The sequence below is a fragment of the Callorhinchus milii genome, unplaced genomic scaffold, assembly GCF_018977255.1.
Source record: "Callorhinchus milii isolate IMCB2004 unplaced genomic scaffold, IMCB_Cmil_1.0 Scaffold4, whole genome shotgun sequence".
Taxonomy (NCBI): domain Eukaryota; kingdom Metazoa; phylum Chordata; class Chondrichthyes; order Chimaeriformes; family Callorhinchidae; genus Callorhinchus; species Callorhinchus milii.
In genome coordinates, this window is record NW_024704745.1 from 3543517 (window position 1) to 3567781 (window position 24265).

General features: G+C 43.7%; 2 protein-coding genes across 8 annotated transcripts in view; both read left to right on the plus strand.

The window, feature by feature from the left end:
• The window catches only part of LOC103187291 (sorting nexin-9), a 34951-nt gene extending 20389 nt beyond the window's left edge, over positions 1–14562 (plus strand). Inside the window, exons 13-18 of one of the 2 annotated variants that reach the window (XM_007906721.2) lie at positions 1252–1329; positions 2664–2740; positions 3723–3812; positions 8811–8925; positions 10476–10567; positions 14182–14562. In XM_007906721.2, the coding sequence (XP_007904912.1) occupies positions 1252–1329; positions 2664–2740; positions 3723–3812; positions 8811–8925; positions 10476–10567; positions 14182–14226 (497 nt within the window). In that variant the 3' untranslated portion in view covers positions 14227–14562. Of the gene's footprint in view, positions 1–1251; positions 1330–2663; positions 2741–3722; positions 3813–8810; positions 8926–10475; positions 10644–14181 lie in introns of those variants that run through there. The other variant, XM_007906719.2, reaches the window with a different exon arrangement.
• Positions 14563–18661: 4099 nt separating this feature from the next.
• synj1 (synaptojanin 1) overlaps positions 18662–24265 on the plus strand; it is a 71834-nt gene continuing 66230 nt past the window's right edge. For 5 of the 6 annotated variants that reach the window (XM_007906715.2, XM_007906716.2, XM_007906717.2 and 2 more), the window contains exons 1-2: positions 18662–18791; positions 20028–20170. In XM_007906715.2, coding sequence (XP_007904906.1) covers positions 20041–20170 — 130 coding nt within the window. In that variant the 5' untranslated portion in view covers positions 18662–18791; positions 20028–20040. Of the gene's footprint in view, positions 18792–20024; positions 20171–24265 lie in introns of all 6 variants that reach the window. The other variant, XM_042333837.1, reaches the window with a different exon arrangement.

Consider the following 24265-nt stretch of genomic DNA (forward strand, 5'->3'; position numbering starts at 1 on the left):
ATTTTAAGATTATGCCCCCTTGTTCTGATCCAGCATTCACAGCCTTTTGGGAGAGAGAGATTTCCACTACTCCTTTGTGTGAAAAATTGCCTCCTGATTTCACTCCTGAATGGCCTCACTCTAATTTTAAGATGATGGCCCCCTTATTCTGGATTCCCCCCACCAGAGGAAATAGTTTCTCTGCAGCTACCCTATCGAATCCCTTTATCATTTTGAACACCTCAATCAGATCAGCCCTCAACCGTCTAAACTCAAGGGAATACAGACCAAGTTTATGCAACCCCGTTCATGTAATTTAACCCTTTAATCCCTGATTAATTGGGGTTGATCGTCTACTCCTCTCGCTGTAGTTTGTAGGATGGAGCCAGCTCAAATGAACTACTCTACTCTACGTGCCTTTGTAGGAACCGTCATTTCATTCTAATAATTTCATTGCTTAAAACATTTTTGAGATGTTTCTTTTACGTGAAAAGCATGTCATGACTAAGTTGTTGTTGATAATGGACTTAAATGGGTGACGATCAGCACTGCACATGTCTTGCGTGAGGCAATAAATGGAAAGGCGACTCCACAGAAAGGATAGAAAGGTTGAGGTACTCAAGAATGAGAGTCACGGAGCAATAGTTATCTAATACTCTTCAGTGGCTGTCGAGTACTTGACCAGTCATTGTGAATGCTATGCACATGGGAAACTAATCGCTCTTGTTGTACCTATTGTTAGCTTATATTCAAGTAATTCTCTTGGCTACAAATATTACAATCTACAGAGTCTCCACAAAGTCCTGTTACCCCCATGTGCTTTCCCTACAGTGCGCTGACCAACAGCTGAAACATGTGGAAGAATGATGACAACTGTATTTAGAAGTGTTTAACTGTATTCAGTGGTTGACTGTATTTAGATGTCCAGAGGATGAGTGTGAGTGAGCGTCATCATTTTCATGGCATATAATGATCCATCGCCACATCTTCCGTAGCATGATGGAGTGAGTGCCAAGGTGAAATGCTTCTCTGACAGCTTGTTTCAGCTCCTCTGTAGTTTCGTACAGCTGTTTTGCGGCAGGGGCGTAAGAGGATTTTGTGGACGCCCTGTACATTGTGGGCACCCAGATTAATCCAAAGGACAGACTGGACATGTCACAGGTTTTTGGTGTTCTGCAAAACTGGTAACAAACTCAGTGCTGCTGCTTCAGTGTGTTAGGATTCCCATTTATTAGCGTATTTTTAACATTTGTTTTAAATCTGTTTTTACAGCAGTGAAATCCGAATACCACAAAATTGGAAAAAGTTTTCTGGATTTCTCAGCATCCTTTGCTAAAAGCAAATACCATGGTAAATAAATAAGTATTAATATTATTTAATAACCTATGATAATATTAAGTAAGGTACATATGTGAAGCACTTTGACACGGCTCAACAATGTGATAAGGCGCTATATCAAATTCAAGGATGAAAGTACATCTTTAAGTATAACATTTCAAATTGATTAGAAAGACTACGTTGTCTTTTTATGTGCTACGTTCTGTCAGTTTTGACCCTTGCTTTTGAGGCTTTATTGTGATTTATCATTTCGCCCATGGAAAAGCGATCCGCCGATCGAGTAACAAACAGGTTCCTACTTACTGCTAGCAAACAGGCATGTGGAGTAAGGAAACTTGCCAACATTTCGCCCTGTCGGGAATAGAACCCAGGTCACTCGCTTGCGAGATGAGTGCTCTAACCACTGAGCTGCAGGATTCCATATTGTTGGTCAGGCTATTGGGAGAGAGAACTCCTTTTTCTTATGGAATAATGCCATGGGATCTTTAACATCCACCTGAACAGGCAGATGGGACTTTGGTTTAACGTCTCATCCAACGTAATCCAATATGGATTCTGCCTCAACCATCGCTCCCGGCAGGACATTCCATTTCCTAACTACTCTGTGGGCGAAAGGAATCCTCCTAAGCTCCCCATTTGCTAACATAAATTGATGCCCTCTAGTCAAACTGCAGTATATTAAATTGATGCCCTGTGGTAAAGAGTTTGTGACGCATTCTTCACCGTTTCAATGGTACAGAGAGTTCATACCCTGCGTTCTTAAAAACATCTGTATTGACTGGCTGTTGAGCGATTTAATGGACAGTTGTTGTGACAAGGCATCACAGAGCCCATTAATACCAGCAAGTACACGGTTTTATGTTGTGAATCATTCTCTGCTTCTTGGCTGGGTGCCACCGATTTTTGGGGGGCGGGGTCAGCTGGGTGTCTGACTGGTCTGCCATTCTGAGTCCTGCCAATGTCCTGCCTGTGCGGTCATCAGCAGTGCCTGGAATACTATGGACCCGCCTGGCTAAGGAACCGGACTGCCGAGACCGCCACTGCGGGCTGGCTTGATCCCAACATAACGTTGACAAGAATGTCACCTTGTCCAAGGAGACACCTCCAACCTCCGCCCCCCCCCCACCCCCTATCACCTCCATCTCGAGGAGGATGTCAATTTGGCCACCAATCTGAGAGCGGTCAAGCAACTGCATTGACCATGTATAACTTCAGCTGAGAGAGTCTGAAACAATACACCAAAGTTGAATTGACACTTCAGGCCAAAGATACCGAGGGCAATCCTGATTAGTGAAGATCCTGCTGAGACTTGGACTAAACTTATCTTTACTTTTCTTTTCCAAAAGAGAAAGATTCAATTACAAGTGCATTAGCTTTCGCTGGAAAAACATACAACGACATTGGGGATCTTTATTCCGATCAGGTGAATATCATTTTAAAACGCAGTTAGCTGTCGCCCGCCTGGCCCACCCCACCATCAGCGGTCAGGCCTTCAGCCTCTCTGCACCCCCCTCCCCCACCCTTTGGAACTCCATCCTACAGTCTCTTCGCCTCGCTCCCTCCCTTCTCTCCTTCAAGGCATGGCTCTTCGACCATGTCTTCGATCACCCTTCTACACCCATCCTGCCTGCCCTCTACCCCTCCTGATCCCAAACCCTAGTTCGTGTCCAAATACCTGACTGTCCAGTGCCTTGGGACGTCCTCCTGATGAGAAAGGAGCTATACAAATGTAATTTGTCATTGTTATTTAACCACCAAGAGTTCTGATACATCCGTGCCATGACCCGCTCTGCCTTTCCCCAACTCCACAACATTGCCTGCCTCCATGAACCTATCGCCCCCACCCTCGTCAGGCTCCACTAGCTCCCCATCCCCCGGGGTTAGTGGTCAAAATCCTCATCTTCACCTTCAAAGCCCTCCCCGGCCTTGCTCCTTCCTTCCTTTGCGGCCTGCTGACACCATATCAACCTGTCCGTTCCCTCCCCTCACCAGGCTCCGGCCTGCTGCACGTCCCCCACCCAGCCCGCCCCACCATTGGGCGTTCAGCCTTTTTGCCGCCACACCTTGAAACTCCATCCCACTGTCCCTTCACCTCGTTCCTTCCCTTGCCTCCTTCAAGGCACATCTCAAGACCCTCCTCTTCAACAGGGCTTTCAGCCGCCCTCCTACCCCTACCCTCAACTGCTCTTGATCCCATCCCCCTGCTCTGGTCCGAATCCCTGGATGTCCATCGCCTTGGGACATCCTCCTGAATTGAAAGGCGCTGTGTGAATGCAATTTGTTGTTGTTGTTATTGTTGTACAGATGGTTTGGAAATTTTACGCAGATTGTATAAGAATATTTGTTTCATGCGGATTTTGTTGCATTGGTCTGAGTAATTGCTTCTTTTCTTGTTTGTGTTGCAGCCAAAGGAAAATGTGCACTACTTGCTTGAGATTAGTAAACAGTACAAAGGGCTGCTGTCATGTTACCCTGATATAATAAATGTCCTCAAGGTTAGTTGTGATTATTAGTTACTCTGAATGAAATACCTGTATTAATGAATGCTCTTAATGTAGTTCGTCTGCAAAATACATAGTCACTACATTTGTGGATTGGTTAGAGCACTCGCCTCGCAAACTAGAGGATCTGGGCTCGATTCCCGGCAGGGTGAAACCTTAGGCAAGTTTCCTTACTGCACATACCTCTGTTTACTTAGCAGTAACCTGGTTGTTAAGACGATTGGTGGATCATTTTTCTGGGGATAATAATAGCTCAATCCACAACTGTTTGTGGGACACTGTTGTGCGCAGTTGGCTGCTGTGCTTCGCTCACAATATACACAATCAATCCACTTTACAATATATTCTGTGAAGTGCTTTGAGATGTCTCGAAGACGTGATAAGGCCCGATATCAAATGCAAGGATTATTATTATAAGGTGTATGGAAATACTTTTCAACCTAGTGCATTATTTTTTTAAAAAACAAAACAAAGAATAAATTACTCTTTCATTCAGTATACACACTAAAGTTCTATAAAATGCATGTGGGTTTTTGAAAAAATCTCTGATGCACGTTTATCAGCCTTAAGAATTTTATTTGCATCCGTTAAAAAACAATGTTGAAACTTATTGTTTTCTTGCTTATGACCTGCCCTACAGCTAATGGAGGGTGATTGAAACTATTAAGAGGTTCTTATTTGGGACTTTTAGACAGCCATTATGTTCCTGCATAAGTTACTAGGACAGCAGTGTAGTCAAGAGATCATAAGAAATCAAGCAAAAAGCATGTAGCGTATTGGTTAGAGCCTTGCATTTGGTCATTCAATCCGTGACTGTTTGTGGGACACTGCTGTGCACAATTGGCTGCCGCATTTCACTCACAACATATGCGGTCAATTCACTTTTCAGTATATTCTGTGAATCACTTTGAGACATTGTGCAGCATTCTCACTTACATCCTCCCAATGTGAAAGGCGCAATAGAAATGTAAGTTGTTGTTGACTTGAAGACGTGATCAGATTATATCACATGCAAGGATTATTATTATTATTATTATGTAAAAAAAGAGTGCAATCTTTTACATTGTTTGTTACTCAGTGAAGGAGCATTGCTGGAGTTTCCCAGGTATTGGAGGGTAGTGGATTATTATATTATCAGGGTTAAATCCTTTAATGAATGAAGATTCTGAACGGTGGAGTTCTCACACACAAAGTCTTAAAAAACAAAATAATTTTCAAAACTTCTGTTTTCCACTACGTATGAGTGATTTTTTTTAATAACACTGCTTCAAATAATGTTATTAAAAGAAATTAACCCATAGCATACGTAATAAACACACATTCTCCGTACTGACATCACAAGATATCACACCTTTTTCCTTCAAATCTTATCAAATAGCCATATCCCTCTCCGAATTATTCCCACAAATATTTATATAAACGTGGTGTAATACAATATTATATAAATATATATATTTTTAAAAAGCCTTTTAGGTGGGAAACATGAAGCAAGCATTTGTTTTCAATCAGAGTCTTACTCCTATATATAATACCCTAATGTTTTAATTACAACAACAACAGTTTGTGGAGTCCTGTAGTGTATTAGTCAGAGCACTTGCCTCGCATGCGAGAGGACTTGGGTTCGATTCCCGAGCAGGATGAAATGTTGGGCAAGTTTCCTTACTCCATATGCCTCTGTTTACCTTGCAGCAAGTAGGAACCCGGTTGTTAGTCGATTGGCAGATTGCTTTTTTGGGGAGTAAAAATCCCTTCAAAAAAAAAAATAATAATTTGATCATTCAATCCACGACTGTTTGTGGGATTCTGCTGTGCGCAATTGGCTGCCGCGTTTCGCCCACAAAATATACAGTCAATTCACTTTAAGTATATTCTGTGAAACGCTTTGAGACGTCTCGAAGAAGTGATAAGGCGCTGTGTCAAATGCAAGGATTATTATTATTTAAATAGCACTCTTCACGTGGTGTTATGTCTCTGAGGACCTTACAAGGCTGCGGTTGGATTCCAAGTAGGGGGTGGGTGGCCCTTGATACATTCGAAGAGGAAGTATTTGAGGTGGGAATTAAAGATAGAAAGAAATGTGTCAGATGGATGTTCGGGGTGGGAGTACAACAACTTGCATTTATGTAGCGCCCCTCACGCAGGGTAGCGTGACAGACTATGATGTCGAGCTGGGGGGAAAAGGTGGTGACCATGCATATGGTCGAAGAGGAAGGTCTTCAGGCGTGACATGAAAATGGGAAGGAGGAAGTTGAAGTTAGGGGCACAGCAACTGAATGCTCAGTCACTGGTGGTGATGCAAAAGGGTGAGGGATGGGCAACAAGCCTGGGTTAGCTGAGCGGAGGAGGCCAGCAGAAAAATAGGGAGAAGAGTAGAAAGGATGAGATTTGAGGAGGTGTCAAAGAGTAGTTGGATTTACAGGTGAGAGGGAGGACCTTGAAATTGACCCACTGGGAGACAGGGAGTCAGTGGTTACTGGTGAGGACTAGGATGATGAGTGAGTGAGGACATGGGCAGTGGAGTTTTGGAAATACTAATGTATCCTGAGGAATAGATTTACATAATGAGTAACATGTTATACAGTATATAGTTTTGGGACGTGACATGTGCATGCGACTGCCACGATGGTGGAAGGCGAAAATGAATGCACCTTCTTGGTCTTCTTTCGCCTAGCAAATTCTTATATTCTTATATTCTTGTTGGGTAAAAATATTCAAAACATTAAATAATAATAATCCTTGCATTTGACACTTGCCTTATCACATTTTCTAGATGCCTCAAAGCGCTTCACAGAATATACTGTAAAGTGAAGTGACTGTATATTTTGTAGGCGAAACACGCAGCCAATTACACACAGCAGTGTCCCACAAACAGTGGTGGATTGAATGACCAAATTATTATTATTATTTTTTTGAAGCGATTATTATCCCCGGAAAATCGATCTGCCAATTGGCTAACAACCGGGTTCTTAGGTAAACAGAGGGTGGAATAAGGAAACTTGACCAATGTTTCGCCCTGCCCAGGAATCAATCCCAGGTCCTCTGGCTTATAACCTGTAACATACATGAATGGTAATATTTTAGATGTTTACCACCTGTTATTGTAAGTAAAGTGTCACCATCGAGTCATAGATGAGCAATAGGAGAGTGATGCTGGTTAGTACAACAAACATAATCCCTCTGCTGCAAAGACTATAAAATAACATTGCACAACGTTGGTTGGTTTCTTTGCCAGCACAAAGTTCCGAATATACCTCCTTACTGCACTGGATCAGGACACGTTCAGGCCAGACCAGCAGCGCTTGTCCATAGACCAGCGTCAGTGCCAAGTTGGCACAAATGATTCCTAACTTGATCTTTAGTTCCGACACTTCCGAAGGAATCAGAAACGTGGCGGCCTTTATCACGGAAATGACGTGAGCTGTGAGGTAAAACCAGGTGGTCGAAAAGGTTCCGCTTTCTTCAGACTCCCACAGCAAGAACAACAAAATGAAAGAAAACGTCAGCTTCAACCCATATGTGGGTTTCGGTGTAATGACAACCAGTCCTTGTTGTGTGATCCCACGCCTAGTGTAATGATGGTCCAGCCAATACACTAAGCAGGCCAAGCATGTACACACAGTTGAGGCCACTGTAAACCTCAAGCTGTTCAGCCAAGGTGGAATAGGTTTAATATGGTACTGGCCAGGTTGAAGCAACATAGCTATCTCAATCAGACTGATCATTTGCACAACAGACCCTGCAGTGAATGTCACAGCAAGACTGAAGACGCTCACTTCAGTGAAATGTGACAGGAGGTGACACTGGTCCTCACCCGTGCCAGTCTCCAGGAAAAGAATGATGCCATTCATTGTAATGCAAAATACCGCACAGAGAAGAGACAGCACGGTCCATGCAAAGTCAGATGGACCTTCCTGTGTAGTTAGCAGAAACCAGACAAAACTGAGCAGTAGCTCCAGCCAGCGTAAGATTAGAATCCTCTTCCTCAACACATCCATACTGAAAGCAGAACGGCTTTAAAATAGAGTGAATGACTACAGTACCAACTCGCTCTGTTCCGCTTCACTTTAGAGTCTTGCAGAGTCCTGTGTAAAATTGTTTGACTTTCGTTCAGCACTGCTATTTGCCTTTATGTTTCTCCTTCACACTGCTGTGATAAATGCAAACCTGGCACCCAGTGGTACTGCTTTTATTGGCTTATCAGATGACCTTTCATTCAATGCGGCCACATTTGGATATTTTGGCAATCAGATGGGATAATTGTTTGCTGTCTATCACTTTTCAACACCAATTATGTTCTGGGGGATGTAATTAGCACTCTCCCACAACCAACCAACCAACGCAAATCAATAAAGCTAGAAATAAATTCTAGTTTATCGTGTCTTGTGAGGCAAATATTGTGCATTACACAGTGTATCATGAATGAGAAGATAAGTTACCATTGTGCATCCAGTTACTAGAGTGAATCAGGCATTGGTAAAAACAAAGTTTATTTATTGTTTTATATACTTATAGCTACACCACAACTATTGCAATGTTTGCCCTCGCAATAGAGACAATATTGAAGTCCAATTCCTATAACATAATAATAAGCCTTGCATTTGACGTAGCGCCTTATCACGTCATTGAGACGTCTCAAAGCGCTTCACAGAATATACTGTAACGTGGTTTGATTGTATTTTGTGGGCGAAACGCAGCAGCCAATTGCGCACAGCAATGTCCCATAAGCAGTTGTGGATTGAGTGACCAAATTTTTGGGGGGCGCGGATGAGGGAGGGAAAGTGATCCGCCAATTGACTAATAACCAGGTTCCTACTTACTGCTAGGTAAATAGAGGCGTGTGGAGTAAGGAAACTTGACCAAGGTTTTGCCCTGCCCAGGAATCAAACCTTTTGTTTGCGAGGCAAGCGGGCTCACCACTACACTACAAACATCTTACTACACTGTGTAAAATATTTCTTTTTTTCTTGAAACAATGCAATTGTTTTGTCTAAGGGAGCAATAGAAAAAGCTCATGAATATGAAAAGCTCGCTCAGACCAACAAAGTTACACTCAAAGAGAAGGAAGCTGTAGTTTACAAGGCTGGAATAGTGTCTTCTGCGATACAAGGTATGTTTGAGCTCTTACATGTTTCTGGGCTTCTAAGTCTCAAAACAGTTGGTAGGAGAACGCACTTGGTAAGAGGGACTTTTTATATATGCAGTTACACCTGATTTCTTTAACTCTTCCAGAGATTGATGCAGTATGTGATCACCATATCACACACTGTATTTTCATTCACGTTATTTTTTAAAATATGTCATGTGCTTTTTTCTGTGACTGTCATAGAACTTAATTTATCGCCCAACTGTAGAAGGGAGATTCACTGTACGTAATCCTGAGGCTGCATTGATTTTCTCTGGTCTCCCCCCTATCTCTGCGACCTCCTAATCCCCTACCACCTTGCCTGTTCCCTCCACTCAGGGGGCTCCGTCCTGCTTCATGTCCCCTGGCGGGCGGGCTTTCTGCCACTCTGCCCTCACTCTTTGGAAGTCCATCCCACAGTCCCTTCGCCTCGCCTCCTTCAAGACCCTCCACTTCGCCCATGCTTTCGATCACCCTGTTTGCCCCTGCCCTCCACCCTCCCCAATCCCGACCCCCAGCTCAGGTCCGAACACTGACTGTCCAGCGCCTTGGGACGTCTTCACCAGGCGAAAAGCGTTACGCAAATATGATTTTGTTGTTGTTGAAGTGTGCCCGGGTTCCTTGGGAGTGGAGGGAAGATAAGTGAATTGATAAGCTGAATTGACTCCAAGGTGACATGCCTGCTAACGGAATATCGGAATCACGCCAGCCCTCTGCGGCGGTCCCCCTAGTCTGATTCCTGAGCCAGGAGGGTCCGATGACAGCACAGCCTGGCTCATCAGTAGGACTCAAAAGGGCAGACCGATCACTGTGGGTAGGGAGTCATCCTACTCAGCTCCTGTTAACCCTGTAAGACAAAGCCCTGACGGGTAGGTTATTCCTAGCTGAACAAGCAGCGGAAAAGCTTGCCAGACAACGATATCAATGGCAAGCTATGCAGTTTTAGTTGGTTAGACTCCGGCAATAACCAAGCTGAGAATTCCATGTATCCCACCTTCACATAGAAATCCCAGAGCTAGATTGTTGGAACGGGATGTGCACTCTCTCCCTGGAGGGCCGCATCCTGCTCACCTAATTCTAGGAAGTACTAGGCACAGGTTGATAAGAGCCAAGGCTTGGGGTCCGCAGAGTGTGCGTTGGGGTAACTCCTGGAGTCTAACCAGCTAAAACCACAAAGCTTGCCACTGATACCCTTCTAACCCTACCGTTTTGTGGTTGTTGTAATTAACCATGTATTTTTAAGTCAAAAGTACAGCATTGTCCATTTAAATGTACCAACTCTTAATATTTTTAGTCTGAAACTTATTTTAGATATTTTTTAAAGAAAAATGAGTCTGAGGAAACTGGAATCAATAGATAGAAGTTGGATTTTAATTTCTGAAGCTTGGACTATTATAAAAGAGAGATTGTTTTGAAATTCATGCATTTGTGAAGTATAAAACGGTGACAGGCTTGCATTTATACATTCGAAACTCTCTCCGGACAGCTGTATTTCCCATTGAATAACTGCACTGGTTTGTTTTCTGTGACTGCAGCTGAAATGAATCATTTTAACATGGAGCTCAGTAACGACTACAAAGAGACGTTTCGACATTTTCTCTATGAACAGGTTCAGATGTACAACAAGGTAAATATCTCAGCTGGATGGCTTGGCTCCAATTCTGTCAGACTCCGCCACTGTTAAGCGCTCCGAGACGCTACCGTGTGTGAAGGGCATGATATAAACACAAGTTGTTGTTGCTGTTCTTGATTGACATTGATTTTGATTTGTTGCTCTCATAAGCCTCTTAAAATTACCTCCGTCTTCTAATAAGAATGTTAAACCTCCAGTTAAACAAGTTTCTGGATTTGTTCTTTGTTTTCTGACATATTAATTCTCAAAACAGTATCTTAATTTACAAAGGAGCAGATATGTCTATAATAATTATCCTTGCATTTCATGTAGCGCCTTATCACATTATTGAGATGTCTTAAAGCACTTCTGAGAATACACTGCAAAGTGAATTGACTGTATATTATGTGGGTCAAACACTGCAGCCAATTGCGCACAGTAGTGTCCCACAAACAGTTGTGGATTGAGTGACCAAATTATTATTTCCAATTGTCCAATAATAATAATAATCCTTGCATTTGATATAGCGCTTTTCACGTCAGGAGGACGCCCCAAAGCGCTTCACAGAACACACTGTAAAGTGAATTGACTGTATATTTGTGGGCAAACGCGGCAGCCAATTGCGCACAGCAATGTCCCACAAACAGTCGTAGATTGAAAATTACCAATTTATTATTGTTTTTGGAGGGATTATTATTAGGCTCTGTGTGGAGTAAGGAAACTTGCCCAATGCTTCGCCCTGCCTTGGAATCGGACTCAGGTCCTCTCACTTGCGAGGCGAGTGCCCTAACCACTAAGCTGTAGGACTCCACAATTTATCTGACATAGAGCCTTATCATATCATCAAAATATTTCAAAGCACTTCATGGGATTTACTGTAAAGTGTAGTGACTCTGCATATTCTTGGTGAAATTGTCAAACAATATGTGCGCAGCACTATGAGCTCAAAGTCTCAATGTGGGGATTGAACCCACAACCTTCTGACTCAAGAGGCGAGAATGCTACAGTATCAATTGAGGCTGACACCTATTTGTGGTAAATGTTAGAAACATTTAGCTCCCACAAAGTCAAGATAGACAAAGAAAGATCACCTTTCTTTGGATTAAAACAAAACGATGACTGTTTCTTTAGCAGTTACTCTGTTTTAACGATTCACAAACAAAAAAATCGGTGTGCAATAGCACAGATAAACCAACAAATTTATCAGTCGAGTGGATAACGTGAACTACTACCGTGTATGTTTATAAAGTGACAAAATAAACAATCAATTCATTTTACGGTATCTTCTGTGAAGCGCTTCGAGCCGCCTCGAAGATGAGATAAGGAGCTATATCAAATGCAAGGATTATTATGTTTGATCCTGTATTTGCTTGTCATTTTCATGCTCACCAGAAATATTTTCAAAATAAAAAGGCTTCTGAAAAATGGTGAAGTGTTTCCACCAAATATGAGGTGCATTAAAGCACATTCTACAATTCAAATGGCGAATGCAAAATAAAATCGATTTTAATATAAAATAAAACATTCATTCGCTGTTCCTTCATTCATGGGTAGTATTTTCTGTAGAGCATTTGCTATGCCTTGGAGTCTTGTAGGGTAGTGGTTAGTGCCCTCACACTGTAAGTGAGAGGACCCAGGTTCAATTCTCGGGCAGGGTGAAACCTTAGGCAAATTTTCCTTACTCCACATGCCTCTGTTCAGCTAGCAACAAGTAGGGACCTGGTTGTTGGGTCGATTGGTGGATGGCTTTCCGGCAGTGATAATCCCTCAAAAAATATTTGGTCACTCAATCCACCACTGTTGGTGGGACACTGCTCTGCTTGGCTGCCACGTTTCGCCCACAAAATATTCAATCCACTTTAAGGTGTTTAAACGCTTTGAGATGGCTCAATGGCGTGATAAGGTGCTATATCAAATGCAAGGATTATTATTATGTATCAGAAGTTTATTTTTAGCCATCGCAAAAAGTAAATTGAAAACAATCCTGTGGAGTTTTGAATAATTGAGTCAGAGTGAAGAGTTACGCATTTGCCACAATCTTACAATTTTGTATTTATCAAGGTAAGAGATGTGATATGTAACGTATTGTTTGTGTGCCCACCATCCTGTTGCCCTTGTTTGTTGCTGTCTCACACTCTGTTGACATGGTGAGCAATGAGTTAACTGATATCGTAAATCTTTCAACTTCCGCTTTGAACATCCCATCCATGGAGTACAAGTGTTTCCTATTCTTGCTTCCTCTATACTGTCGCTTGCAATATGTGTATTAAACTTCATTTTCCAGTTGTCAGCCCATATGCATACTCTATCAAGCTCTCTTAGTAAGATCTTTGCTGCTGTGCCTTCAGCCACTACGTCCCGAAACTCTGGAACTCTCTCCCTCAATTCCTCCGCCTTGCCTCCTCCTCCTGAAGACCTTTCTTTTTGATCGTGCGTACGGTCACCTCCCTCTTTCTTCCCCTGGTTTGTTGTCAGACTCTGCCACTGTGAATCACTCTGGGCACTACACCACGTGAACGATGCTGTATAAGTGCAAGTTGCTGTTATTGCACAATTGGCTGCCGCGTTTCACCAACAAAATATAGTCAATTCACTTTACAGTGTACTCTGTGAAGCTCTTTGAGACATCTGGAAGACTGGATAAGGTGCTGTATCAAATGCAAGGATTATTATTATTATTGTTGTTGCTGCCTCCACTGATTCCACAGGTTTGATCATATCCTTCCTGAACACCCATACTATGATAGCATAGCAATATCATTATACTCTATTATTATTTTATTATAGCATTTTTTCGAAAAATGAATCCAGCATCCTGGTATCAACCACCGTTCCTGGTAACCCTATTCGAGTCATTAAATCTTGAAGTTGTGATAAGGCACTATATCAAATACAAGGATTATTATTACTCTCTGGGGTACAAAAAAATACTTGGTGTCTGTCCTTAAATTATCCTTTGTATCTTCGAAGCTGTGGCTACTTGTTCCACTGTTTTGGTGCATCTTAAACCAGGTTGGTTTCAAGTTTAAGCTTAGGTGAATGACAAAAAATGGAAAGTAAACCACTGCTGGTTCCTTTACTTCTATTACACTCGCATTTAATCATAGAGGTAACGAGGTGCCAGGCATCCCTTCATGCCCTTGCACCTCTCTACCTCTCCGACCTGCTTACTCCCCAACCCACTATCTCCGCTCGACTGGCTCCGGCCTCCTGCATGTCCCTCGTGCCCTCCTTTCCATTAATGGCTGTGCCTTCAGCCACTGCTCCCCAAAACTCTGGAACACTCTTCCTCTATCTCTTTTCCTATCTCTTCACCTTGGCCCCACCTTCCCCATCTTCAGGTCGTGCCTGAAGACCTTCCTCTTCAACCGTGCCTACGGTGACCTTTCCCCCTGGCTCCGCGTTGTGCTCCGCCACTGTCAAGTGCTCTGGGTTGCTACCCTGCTTGAGGGATGCAAGTTGTTGTTGTTTATGCATGTCTATCATTCTATGAAGTGTATGAGCAAAAACCCAAAGCTTATGGTTCACCAATGGTTGGATCAGGTTCCCAAAATGCATCGAGTTTTTTTTTGTAGATATAGAACAGAACTAATGTACAAATTCTAACACCCAAATCATTTCTCTTACAGATCACAGATAAGCTGAGGGAAGCATATGCTCGGTTTGAATTCTAGCAACGCCTGCAAAAGACTTCATTAAAAAATCTCCAAAAATGCTGTACTTATAGATCATGCTGTTTTATAGTCGAATGGTAAACAAAATAATTGTAAAAGCCAGCTTGAAATTAGTTATTAATGTTGCTTTAATATTGAGTAATTTTTTTCTGAATTTCTTTTCTTCTATACATTATTCCAGAAAAATTAAGGTATATTATATGCACCCTTGGCACTGAGCAGAGCTCACTCAATATTTCTAGTGAGGAAGATAAACATAGCAGATGAGTCATCTTTTATCTCTTACCATTTACCACGCAGAGGCTCCGGCCTTCTCCATATCCCCACCCCCCTCACCCCCGCCTGGCCTGCCCCACCATCTGCGGTCATGCCTTCAGCCTCTCTGCCACCACCCTTTGGAACTCCATCCCAGTCCCTTCGCCTCGCTCCCTTCCTGGTCTCCTTCAAAGCCAGTCTCAAGACCCTCTTCTTTGACTGCACCTTGTTATTTTTGAATAAGTAGTGGAATGGAAATGGAAAGAGACAAGTAAATGAAAGTAGAGGGGGAGGGGAGAGAGGGGAGATGGAAATGTAAAGGGAAAAAAATGGCAGATCCCTGATAATGGCTGGCTGGCTCCTGCGATGCTTGAGAAGTGCTCTGGGACAAGTTATTGTTGTTGTTGATGATGGGAACAGATGTCTTTCTTATTCCTCATCCCAATCTTGATGCTTGCTCACAAACTGAAAAGTTCAGTGTTTACTGGAACTCGAGTTATTATTAATATCTGGAAATACAGTCAGCCTTTCCCCCTATATTTGGGGCCAATTTTTTGGGCTAGATATTTGACTCTCCTGTTCTAATGACATCACTTTTCAGGTGCAAACAAATCATAAAATCCTAACCAAACACTCGCTCAGTATCAAGTATTAAAATTGTAGAATCTTGCAGCACGGAAGGAGGCTATTCGGTCCATCGTGTCTATGCCAGCTCTTTGGAAGAGCTATCCAACAAGTCCCACTGCCCCGCTCTTTCCCCGTAGCCCTGCAATATTTTTCTTTTCAAGCATATATCCATTTCCTTTTTGAAAGTTATTATCGAATCTGCTTGCACCACCCTTTCAGGAAGTACATTTCCGATCGTAAATCTCCTGGTAAACAAATTTCTCCTCATCTCCCCGCTGGTTCTTTTGCCAATTATCTTAAATCTGTGCCTTCTGGTTACCGACCCACCCGCCAGAGGAAACAGTTTCTCCCTATTTACTCTTCTCAGTTAATAGTACACTATCTATTATAATAACAGCTTGCATTTACATAGACCCTTCAGGCAGGGCAGCATCTCCGAGCACAAAATTATATTCAGAAGAGTATATAGAATTCGTAGAGAATTTCCACAGAAGGTGACCTTTCAGTCCAGTGACTACGTGCTGTTGCTGGCTCCCTCACTGGTGCCATCTGCTGTCATCTCAGTCATCTGTTTTTTTTTGCCCGCTTTTTTAATATCATTTGCAGACTCAGCTTTTTGTTCAAAAATTCATTGTAAACACTGTACTTATAGATCCCAATGCAATTTTACAGATTTCAACAATGATTTAAAAAAAATCGAAGGTATTTTGGGTTAGTGAAAGAAAACAAAGTGGACAATTGTCAAAGATTGGTAAAATGATGATATAGCATCTGTTCCCATGTGAATTTTCCAATCTCATTCGGCTCATCCAAGAGATTCTAAGTTGCAGTTAAGATCCATTCATTCCACTTGGAGGGAGGAAATAATAACAATAATAATCCTTGCATTTGATATAGCCGTTGAGACATCTCAAATATAGTGGGCTCTACTAAAAGGTGCTCAAATTCAGCTGTAGAGGAACCTAGACAGAATCCTGAGGAAACTCCTGACTGGAGCAGTGTGCGGCATGAGGGATTCTAATGAAAGGAAAATAAAACAAAATGAAACCAGTGATGGGGTCAGGAAGGAATTATGAAGAAAACGTTTACTTTTAACGAAATGAATAATGCAGATTTAAAATCTTTTACTAAATATTTTGCTTCAATCACTCACTGGCTGTTTTGTAAAAGGCATGAAATAAACTATCAGTGCTTAAATTGTAAATATTTATAGTTAAGTTAAGCTATTTAATAATTGTCACATTTATGTGCTTTGAACACTTTGTTACTGGTTTCACTCATTTTCAAACTTTTATATATTGTTGTATTGTGAATTATAATAGATACAACACTTTGTGCTTTGTTCCTGCTATGAGTAAAAGTTTTTATATTTTTGCAACATTTTATAGCAGTTGTATTTCTTGAGATTTTCCCCTTCCCTAACTCAAGGAACTGAGGTCAGTTGTTGTTACAATTGTACTGGCCTGGATAAGGTTATTTAACTCAACACAGACCTGGAATCAAACCAGGAATCTTTCCAATTTTTATGGTTCAGTGTTTAGTGGCCACAGAACACATTTCCATCTATCCTCATTCATTGGGGGGAGGTAACCAAGGTCTTCTTGAAGTTAACTGGAAACTGTACTTAGGAAAGAAATGAGGGAACTAAGGTTGGAACATTAGCTGTTACATTTTCACAGAATAATAATGAAACATCATAATGATTTTTTAAGGAAGTTACTGGAAAATAAATATCTGGTTCTGTATAACAGACTGAAATCTAAGTAACCCAGGAAATGCTCCCAAATAAGGCATAAATAATAAAATGATAAAGTTCCATATTCTCCCCAAAGCCATCCAATTTAAATGTACAACTTCCCAATGGTTCTTTAACGGCAAGGGGAGTCCTAGTAGAAGAAATATGAACCAGTAGGTGGCAGCACTAAATCAGTTATTAATATTGGTGTAAAAAATATTGTCTTAAATGTTTTGTTTGAATCATTTAATTCCAATTTGAAAGTATTTAAGGAAATGAGCTAAATCACAACGCTCCATATACCAGTCTTGTGAAGACTCCTTGCAGGTGGTTTACAGGGATCACTGACAGAAGATTAATTGGAGCATGTTGTCTTCTGATCATCCCAATGTTAGAAAATGCTATATGCATGGCACAGGGGCAAACCTTAACAGACGGAAGACAGCTTTTATATTAAAAAGTGTTATCTCCAGTTTAACTCCCTTAAATCCTCCTTCAATCACTTGCTTTTTAGCCCTTTTCCTTCTCTTGAGGGCAATGACTTCTACTGAGATATACACGATAGCTGTAGTTAAATTGTGTGTGTATTAAATTGAGGACTGACTATCGGTGTATGTGTGTGTGTGGAGTCCTGTAGAGTTTTGGTTAGAACACTCACCTCACAAGTGAGAGGATCTGGCAGAGCAAAACGTGAGGCAAGGTTCCTTACTCCACACGTCTGATAACCTCGCAGTAAGAAACTCTCTGGGTAAGTAGGAACCCGGTTGACAGTCGCTTGACGTATCGCATTTCGGGGCGGTAATAATTCCTTCCAAATAAATGTTTTTTAAAAATTGGGTCACTCAATCCACAACCTTTTGTGGGACGCTGCTGTGCGCAATTGCCTGCTGCATTTTGCCTACAAAACATGCAGTCAATTTTCACTTCACAGTATATTCTGTGAAGCGCTTCGAGACGCCTCGAAACCTGATAAGGCGGCTATATCAAATGCAAAGATTATTATTATTATTATTATTACTAGTAAGATTAGTAGCAGTAGTATTCTAAACTGGGATTCACTAAGATTAGTATTATTATCGTTATAAACTGGGATTCACTAACCTTGGAGCTGAACTGCCTTTTGCATTTTGACTCATTATTATTTTCTTAAATACGTCGAGTGCTTTTTCCTGTGACTACAGTACAACTTAATTGATCGGCCAACTGTAGAGGAGGGGTTGTGGGGAGGGGGTGGGGAGGGGGTGGGGGGTGTGGAAGAGAGATTCACTGAACGTAAATAATCACTGGAGGCTGCATTGAATTTTTGCTCTGTTGTGTTAAATGTGTATCCCGGGCTCCCTGAGAGCGGAGGGATAGAAGGTAAGCGGTGGTGGTGGTGTGTGTGGGTGTGTGTGAAGGGGGAAGGTTGGGGGGGGGAAGGTGTCGGGTCTCCTTTGGAGCTGAACTGGCTGCGAGGTGACATGTTTGGCCTTCCCGTGTGACGGTCTCTGGGGCCGCTTCCTGAGCGGGGCGGTGGGGGCTCCTGTTAACCCTGCAAACCAAAGCCCTCAACGGGTAGGGTGGTGCGAGCTGGATGGGTGGGGGGGAGACTCGCTAACCGCTGGTGTGTTGTTGTTGTTGGTGGTGAGTTGAGTCGCTCACCCCAACCGACCTTCATTTTTTTTCCCCCACCACCACCACCAGCACCAAACCGCCGCCTCGAGCCGGAGCCGAGGACGCCGGAAGTGGAGCGGCGCGAGCGCGCCGAGAGACGGCGGCCGGGCTGCGGTTGCCAGGAAGTGACGCGCCGGGTCCACGGCTGTTCCGGCTCGCGCCGGGGCGGGTCTGTGCGGGACGGAGAAGGGAAGCGCAGGAGAGGAGGTCGCTGTGCTGAGGGGAGAGAGAGAGAGAGGGAGGGAGAGGGGAGACGGTGGTGGGGGGGCGGGAGCGGCGCCGACATCAACCTCAGGTTTGTTGTATTCGCAAACAGCTCTTTAAAAGCCGAGAGCCGGAAACCGGGGGGGGGGGGGCGTGTGTGTGTGTTGTGTGGGGGGGGGGGGGCGTGTGTGTGTGTTGTGTGGGGGGGGGCGTGTGTGTGTGTTGTGGGGGGGGGGGGGCGTGTGTGTGTGTGTTGTGGGGGGGGGAGAGGGGGAAGCAGGCGTTGGCGAGCAGCCTCCCTCCCCCCCCCCCCCCCATGACCTCTCTGACTCCCTCTCTGACCCCACCTCTTCCTCCCCCCCCCCATCCCATCTCCCCCTCCCTCTCCCCTTCCCCGCTTTCTCCCCACACCCCCTCCTTTCTTCTGCCCCCTCCCCCACACCCCCTCCTCCCCTCTCTCCCCCCTCCTCCCCCCTTCACCCCCCTCTCCCCCTTCTCTCCCCTCCCTTTCTCTCCCCCCCCTCCTTTCTCCCCCCCCTCCTTTCTCTCCCCCCTTCCTTTCTCTCCCCCCTCCCTTTCTCTCTCCCCCCCCTTTCTCTCCCCCCCTTTCTCCCCCCCTCCCTTCCTCTGCCCCCCCCTCCCTTTCTCTGCCCCCTCCCCCCCTCTCAATCTCTCTGCCCCCTCCCCCGTCTCTCTCTCTTCCCCCTCCCCCTTCTCTCCCTCTCTCCCTCCCCCCCCCCTCCCTCTCTCCCTCCCAGCTCCCCCCCCCCCTCTCTCTCCCCACCTCTCTCAAGTTGTTGTGGTGTCGCAGGCTGTGTGGGTCTTGGAACTGACAGGTCCGAGTCAGGCGATAACTGGGGCTATAGGCTATAGCTCACCACTGGGGCTTGTTGTCAAGTACAGTGAATGCAAACGGGATTTCCATTGCCCTGTCCGCCTTTACGTGGGGGATTACCTTCAAATACCTTTTAATTTTGTTTTGCTGGTGGGTATTAATATTGTCTATTGTGATTTGCCCTTGAAGAAGGATGAGAGAAAGTAGGAGATTATCCTCCACCGGGTGTATTTTAATTGCGTTTTAAGTTAACAGTGTACACCTTAAAAAATGCGTGCTGTTTTGATGGAGGGGAGAGCATGAATTCCATTGCTATAAATCAAAATGCAGAATAATGGCTGATTAAGAGAAAGAAGATTGACTCTTTCTTCGACCTTTAAAAATGTAATGCCAACTGATATTGATTGAAGATTGGTGCCTCCGTGACTTAACCATATACTGACAAATCTGATGAGGTGCTGTCACACTCTCTCTCTTACCTTTGCCTAGCAGGGTATTCGACAAGATGGCATTCAGTAAAGGATATCGCATCTATCACAAACTGGATCCACCTCCAAGTCCTTTTAGTGTGATGGTGGAAACCCGAAACCGTGAGGACTGTCTGATGTTTGAATCCGGAGCTGTGGCAGTTCTGTGTAAGTAGCAATTCAATAAAGCTTCAAGCATTAGTCTAGAAACAATTTGGTAAAAAGTGAGTCAAAAATGGCCAGATTTAGGGTTGAGCAATATATTGATTACTGACAATGGCGCAACTGTTTCTTCGTAAATATTATGCAATTGTCCTCGGTTCTAAAGACTTGTATGATCTGGATTCACTTAGGATGTTCAACTAGCTATTCAAAAGTAATACATTTTTTTGCTGGTAGTTTATAAATAGGCAGATCTCCTCATTCCCCTCCCTTTATGTACCAGAACATGAAATCGGTATCTTCTGTCTATTGAAATGAAGGTACAGATGGATTTATTGTTCTGATTGTTCAGGAGTCTTATAATATATAATGTGCTTCAGTCAGAAGTACTAATTTCCGTCTTACATTTTGAGTGAATTGTGTGTATTTATTGCACTTTGTGTATATATATATATATTGGGATTATAATTTAGTTGCATTTGACTAATAGTGTAGCAATCAATAACAACAACAAAATTACATTTGTAGAGCGCCTTTCACAACAACAACAACAAGATTCCATTTATAAAGCGCCTTTCACGTCAGGAGGACGTCCCAAGGCGCTGCACAGTTGGGTCATGACCCGAGCAGGGGGGAAATGGTCAGGGTGAGGGGAGGGGAGGGAGCGAGGAGGGGGGAAATGGTCAGGGTGAGGGGAGGGATGGGAGGGAGCGAGAAGGGGGAAGAGAGTCGAGAGGGGAGCTGAAGGCTCGGTCAAAGAGAAAGGTTTTGAGACTGGCCTTGAAGGAGGAAAGGGAGGAGGCGGCGAAGGCACTGGGGGATAGAGTTCCAGAGCCTCGGGGCTGAGAGGCTGAAGGCCCGACCACCAATGGTAGGGCGATTGGGGCGGGGGACGTGGAGCAGACCGGAGCCGGAGGAACGGAGGGTACAGGTAGGTAGGGGGATAGTAGGTTGGAGAGGTAGGAGGGAGCAAGGCCGTGAATGGCCTTGTAGGTGAGGATGAGGATCTTGAATCAATCCTCTGGGGGATGGGGAGCCAGTGGAGGCGAGCGAGGGTGGGAGTGATGTGGTCCCGAAGCCTGGTGCGGGACAGTACACGAGCTGCAGAGTTCTGAATGACCTGCAGCTTGTGGAGGGAGGTGCCGGGAAGGCCGACGAGGAGAGAGTTCCCATAGTCCAGCCTTGAGGTGACAAAGGCGTGGACCAGAGTTTCAGCAGCGTGAGGGGTGAGGTAGTGCCGTAGTCTGGCGATGTTCCGGAGGTGATGGAAGGCGGTGCCAGTTGTGGTGCGGATGTGAGGGAGAAAGGACAGCTCAGGGTCGAACGCCGGGAGGACGTCCCAAAGCGCTGAACAGTCAGGTGTCGGGGCCCGAGCATTGGGGGGAGGGGTGGTGTAGGGGTGAGGGAAGGCAGAGAGGTGGGAGGGAGACCAAAGGCACGGTCGAAGAGAAGGGTCCTGAGGCCCGCCTTGAAAGAGGCGAGGGAGGAAGTGAGGCGAAGGGAGTGAGTGATGGAGTTCCAGAGTGTGGGGGCAGAGAGGTTGAAAGCCCAGCCACCAATGGTAGGAGGGGTCGGGCGGGAGACATGGAGCAGGCCGGAGCCCGCTGAACGGAGGTAAATAGGCAGATCTAGGCAGGTTGGTAGGGCGTCAGCAGGTCAGGAAGGAAGGAGGGGCAAGGCCATGGATGGCCTTAAAGGTGAGGAGAGGACCTTGAACTCGATCCTCTGGGGGATGGGAAGCCAGAGGAGTTGGGCGAGGGTGGGAGTGAGCCTGGTGCATGAGAGTACACGAGCAGCAGAGTTTTGGATGATCCGCAGCTTGTGAAGGGAAGAGTTGGGAAGGCCGATGAGGAGGGTGTTCCCATAATTGAGCCTTGATGTGACGAATGCGTGGATGAGGGTTTCGGCAGCCTGAGGGGTGAGGCAGTTGTGGAGTCTAGCAGGCTGGCAACATCAAACTTAATATTGCTGCTGTTTGGGATCTACTCGTTGCTTGATTTTTGTCATCTTTTCAACCTTATTAGGGGGAAGGAGAGAATGGAATGGAAGCTGGGAAAGTGAATTATTGTTGTCTTAAGTTTGTGGTGAATGTGACCCTTGTTTATTCAGCAGCAATGCGGCTCCAGGGAAGATAGTGACTCATTCCTGATTTAATCTGAATGTCAAAGACGAATACAAATTTGAATTGCAACTGGGTATCATGGTGGGTTAGAACCTTATTCTTTCACTTGTTCATTCTGGACAATTTTAACTTGACCTACTGAATGGGAGCTTGCCTATCATTTTTTTTTGTATTAGACAAGCTCATTTAGAGATTTTTTGTAAGAATGTTTAGATAATACAAATGCCCCATAGATATGAGAGACAAGCTGTTCTGAGTTTGGGTTTAGGCATATTATTGACAGTCAATAAGGAATTCTGTATAAATATATTAAAGGTTTCAACAAAAAGAAAATGAAGGAAATCCACAACAGATTAATCAGCATCTGAATGAGCAAGGTGGTTTAACACTTTGGATGTGATCCTTCAGAAAGTTCATTCTGTAGCATGCTGTGCCCTTTTCCCAGCTTTTTACAAAAATATTTATTTCTGATTTCCAGCCTTGTTTTCCCCTTTTTATCTCTCCTGAACCACAAGTCACAATTTATGCTGGGAGCACAGCACACTGCACCATAAAATAACAAGGTCTGTTTCAAAGCAAAATCGTACTGTGGGTGAAAGTGCTTACAAAACAAATTAGTACCTTTCCTTGGTGTGTTCAGAATGCCTTAGTTTAAAAGTCTGCCCACATATCAGCGAGAAATTGTATTTACTGAGGTCTGCTGTGGTAATATTGCTTGCTGGCACAGACCTTTCGCCCATTTGTTTCAGTGGAATTAGATTTCTAAGTACAGTATAAGCAGTTTGTGTTTGTACAGATTGTAGAAGACTCATCAAAGTGAGGAAAATAATCATAAAATGTACAAGAAAACCTTAATATATTCTGTATTTGCTGTTTATTCTAATTTCGCTTCTCATGGCATTTATTTATCAGTTCTGGGACCAATTACTAACAGTACAAAGATAAATTTCTGATAACAGCAGTTCCTATTAAGCACATGTTGTAGGAAGGATTCTACTTTGCCTTATCGGGCATTGACATACTTAATGCTGACGTTTGTGCAAAGCTATTTCACTCAGTACTTTATCTTGCTTCAAAAGATATCAGAGGCGATGCTGTGTTATGTATTTATAGTTGAGTTTGTGGGTTTAATGCAAATGGCACTTGGAAAAAGGTCTTCACACTTGATGTGGCCTAATCTGTACCTTGGTGAGCTGGATGAGCCCACATGTTACTTTGCACCCACACACATCAAAATCTGTGACTTAACTCATTGCCAATAGAAAAACAAACCTGGTTCACCTTACTGTGCTGCTCACCTAGTCATTTGATAGTCAACATCTATTATTTTCATTATGCGTTATTTTTACACCCCTCTGAGTGTCAGTAAAATATTTACTGCAGTTCTTTCTATAACTCAATCTGATCTTTGGCCTTTGTGACGTGCGGAGCATGGAATTGTTCGCGAAGTAATCTGAAAAGAGAATGGCATGCTTTTCCAATTGTAAAGTACACGTTTCCACAATTCTGTACAATGCTATGTGCTATGATTACACTTTACAAACGTGAGAATTATTTTTTTTGTAGAATTTGTAGTAAAAGTCTCATATTTTCAAAGATTACAGAAGCCATTTAGTGCACTTTACCACCAGCTTGCATGCTCAGAAAAAAAGTAGATTTAATATCAGGCATTTTATTTTGCTGGCAAGCTCAACTATCTTTTGCTTCCTATCTTTCTGGAATTGGGGCATCATAGAGGAGGTAAATAGATCCTCCTGGGAATTGAAACGGTTTCAGGAAGACAAACCTGCCCAAGTCAGGTAGGCTTACATTAGGCGAAACCTTGGGCAAGTTTCCTTACTCCACACAGAGCCTAATAATAATCCCTCCAAAAACCCAAAACAATAATAAATTGGTCATTTTCAATCCACGACTGTTTGTGGGACATTGCTGTGCGCAATTGGCTGCCGCGTTCGCCCACAAATATACAGTCAATTCAC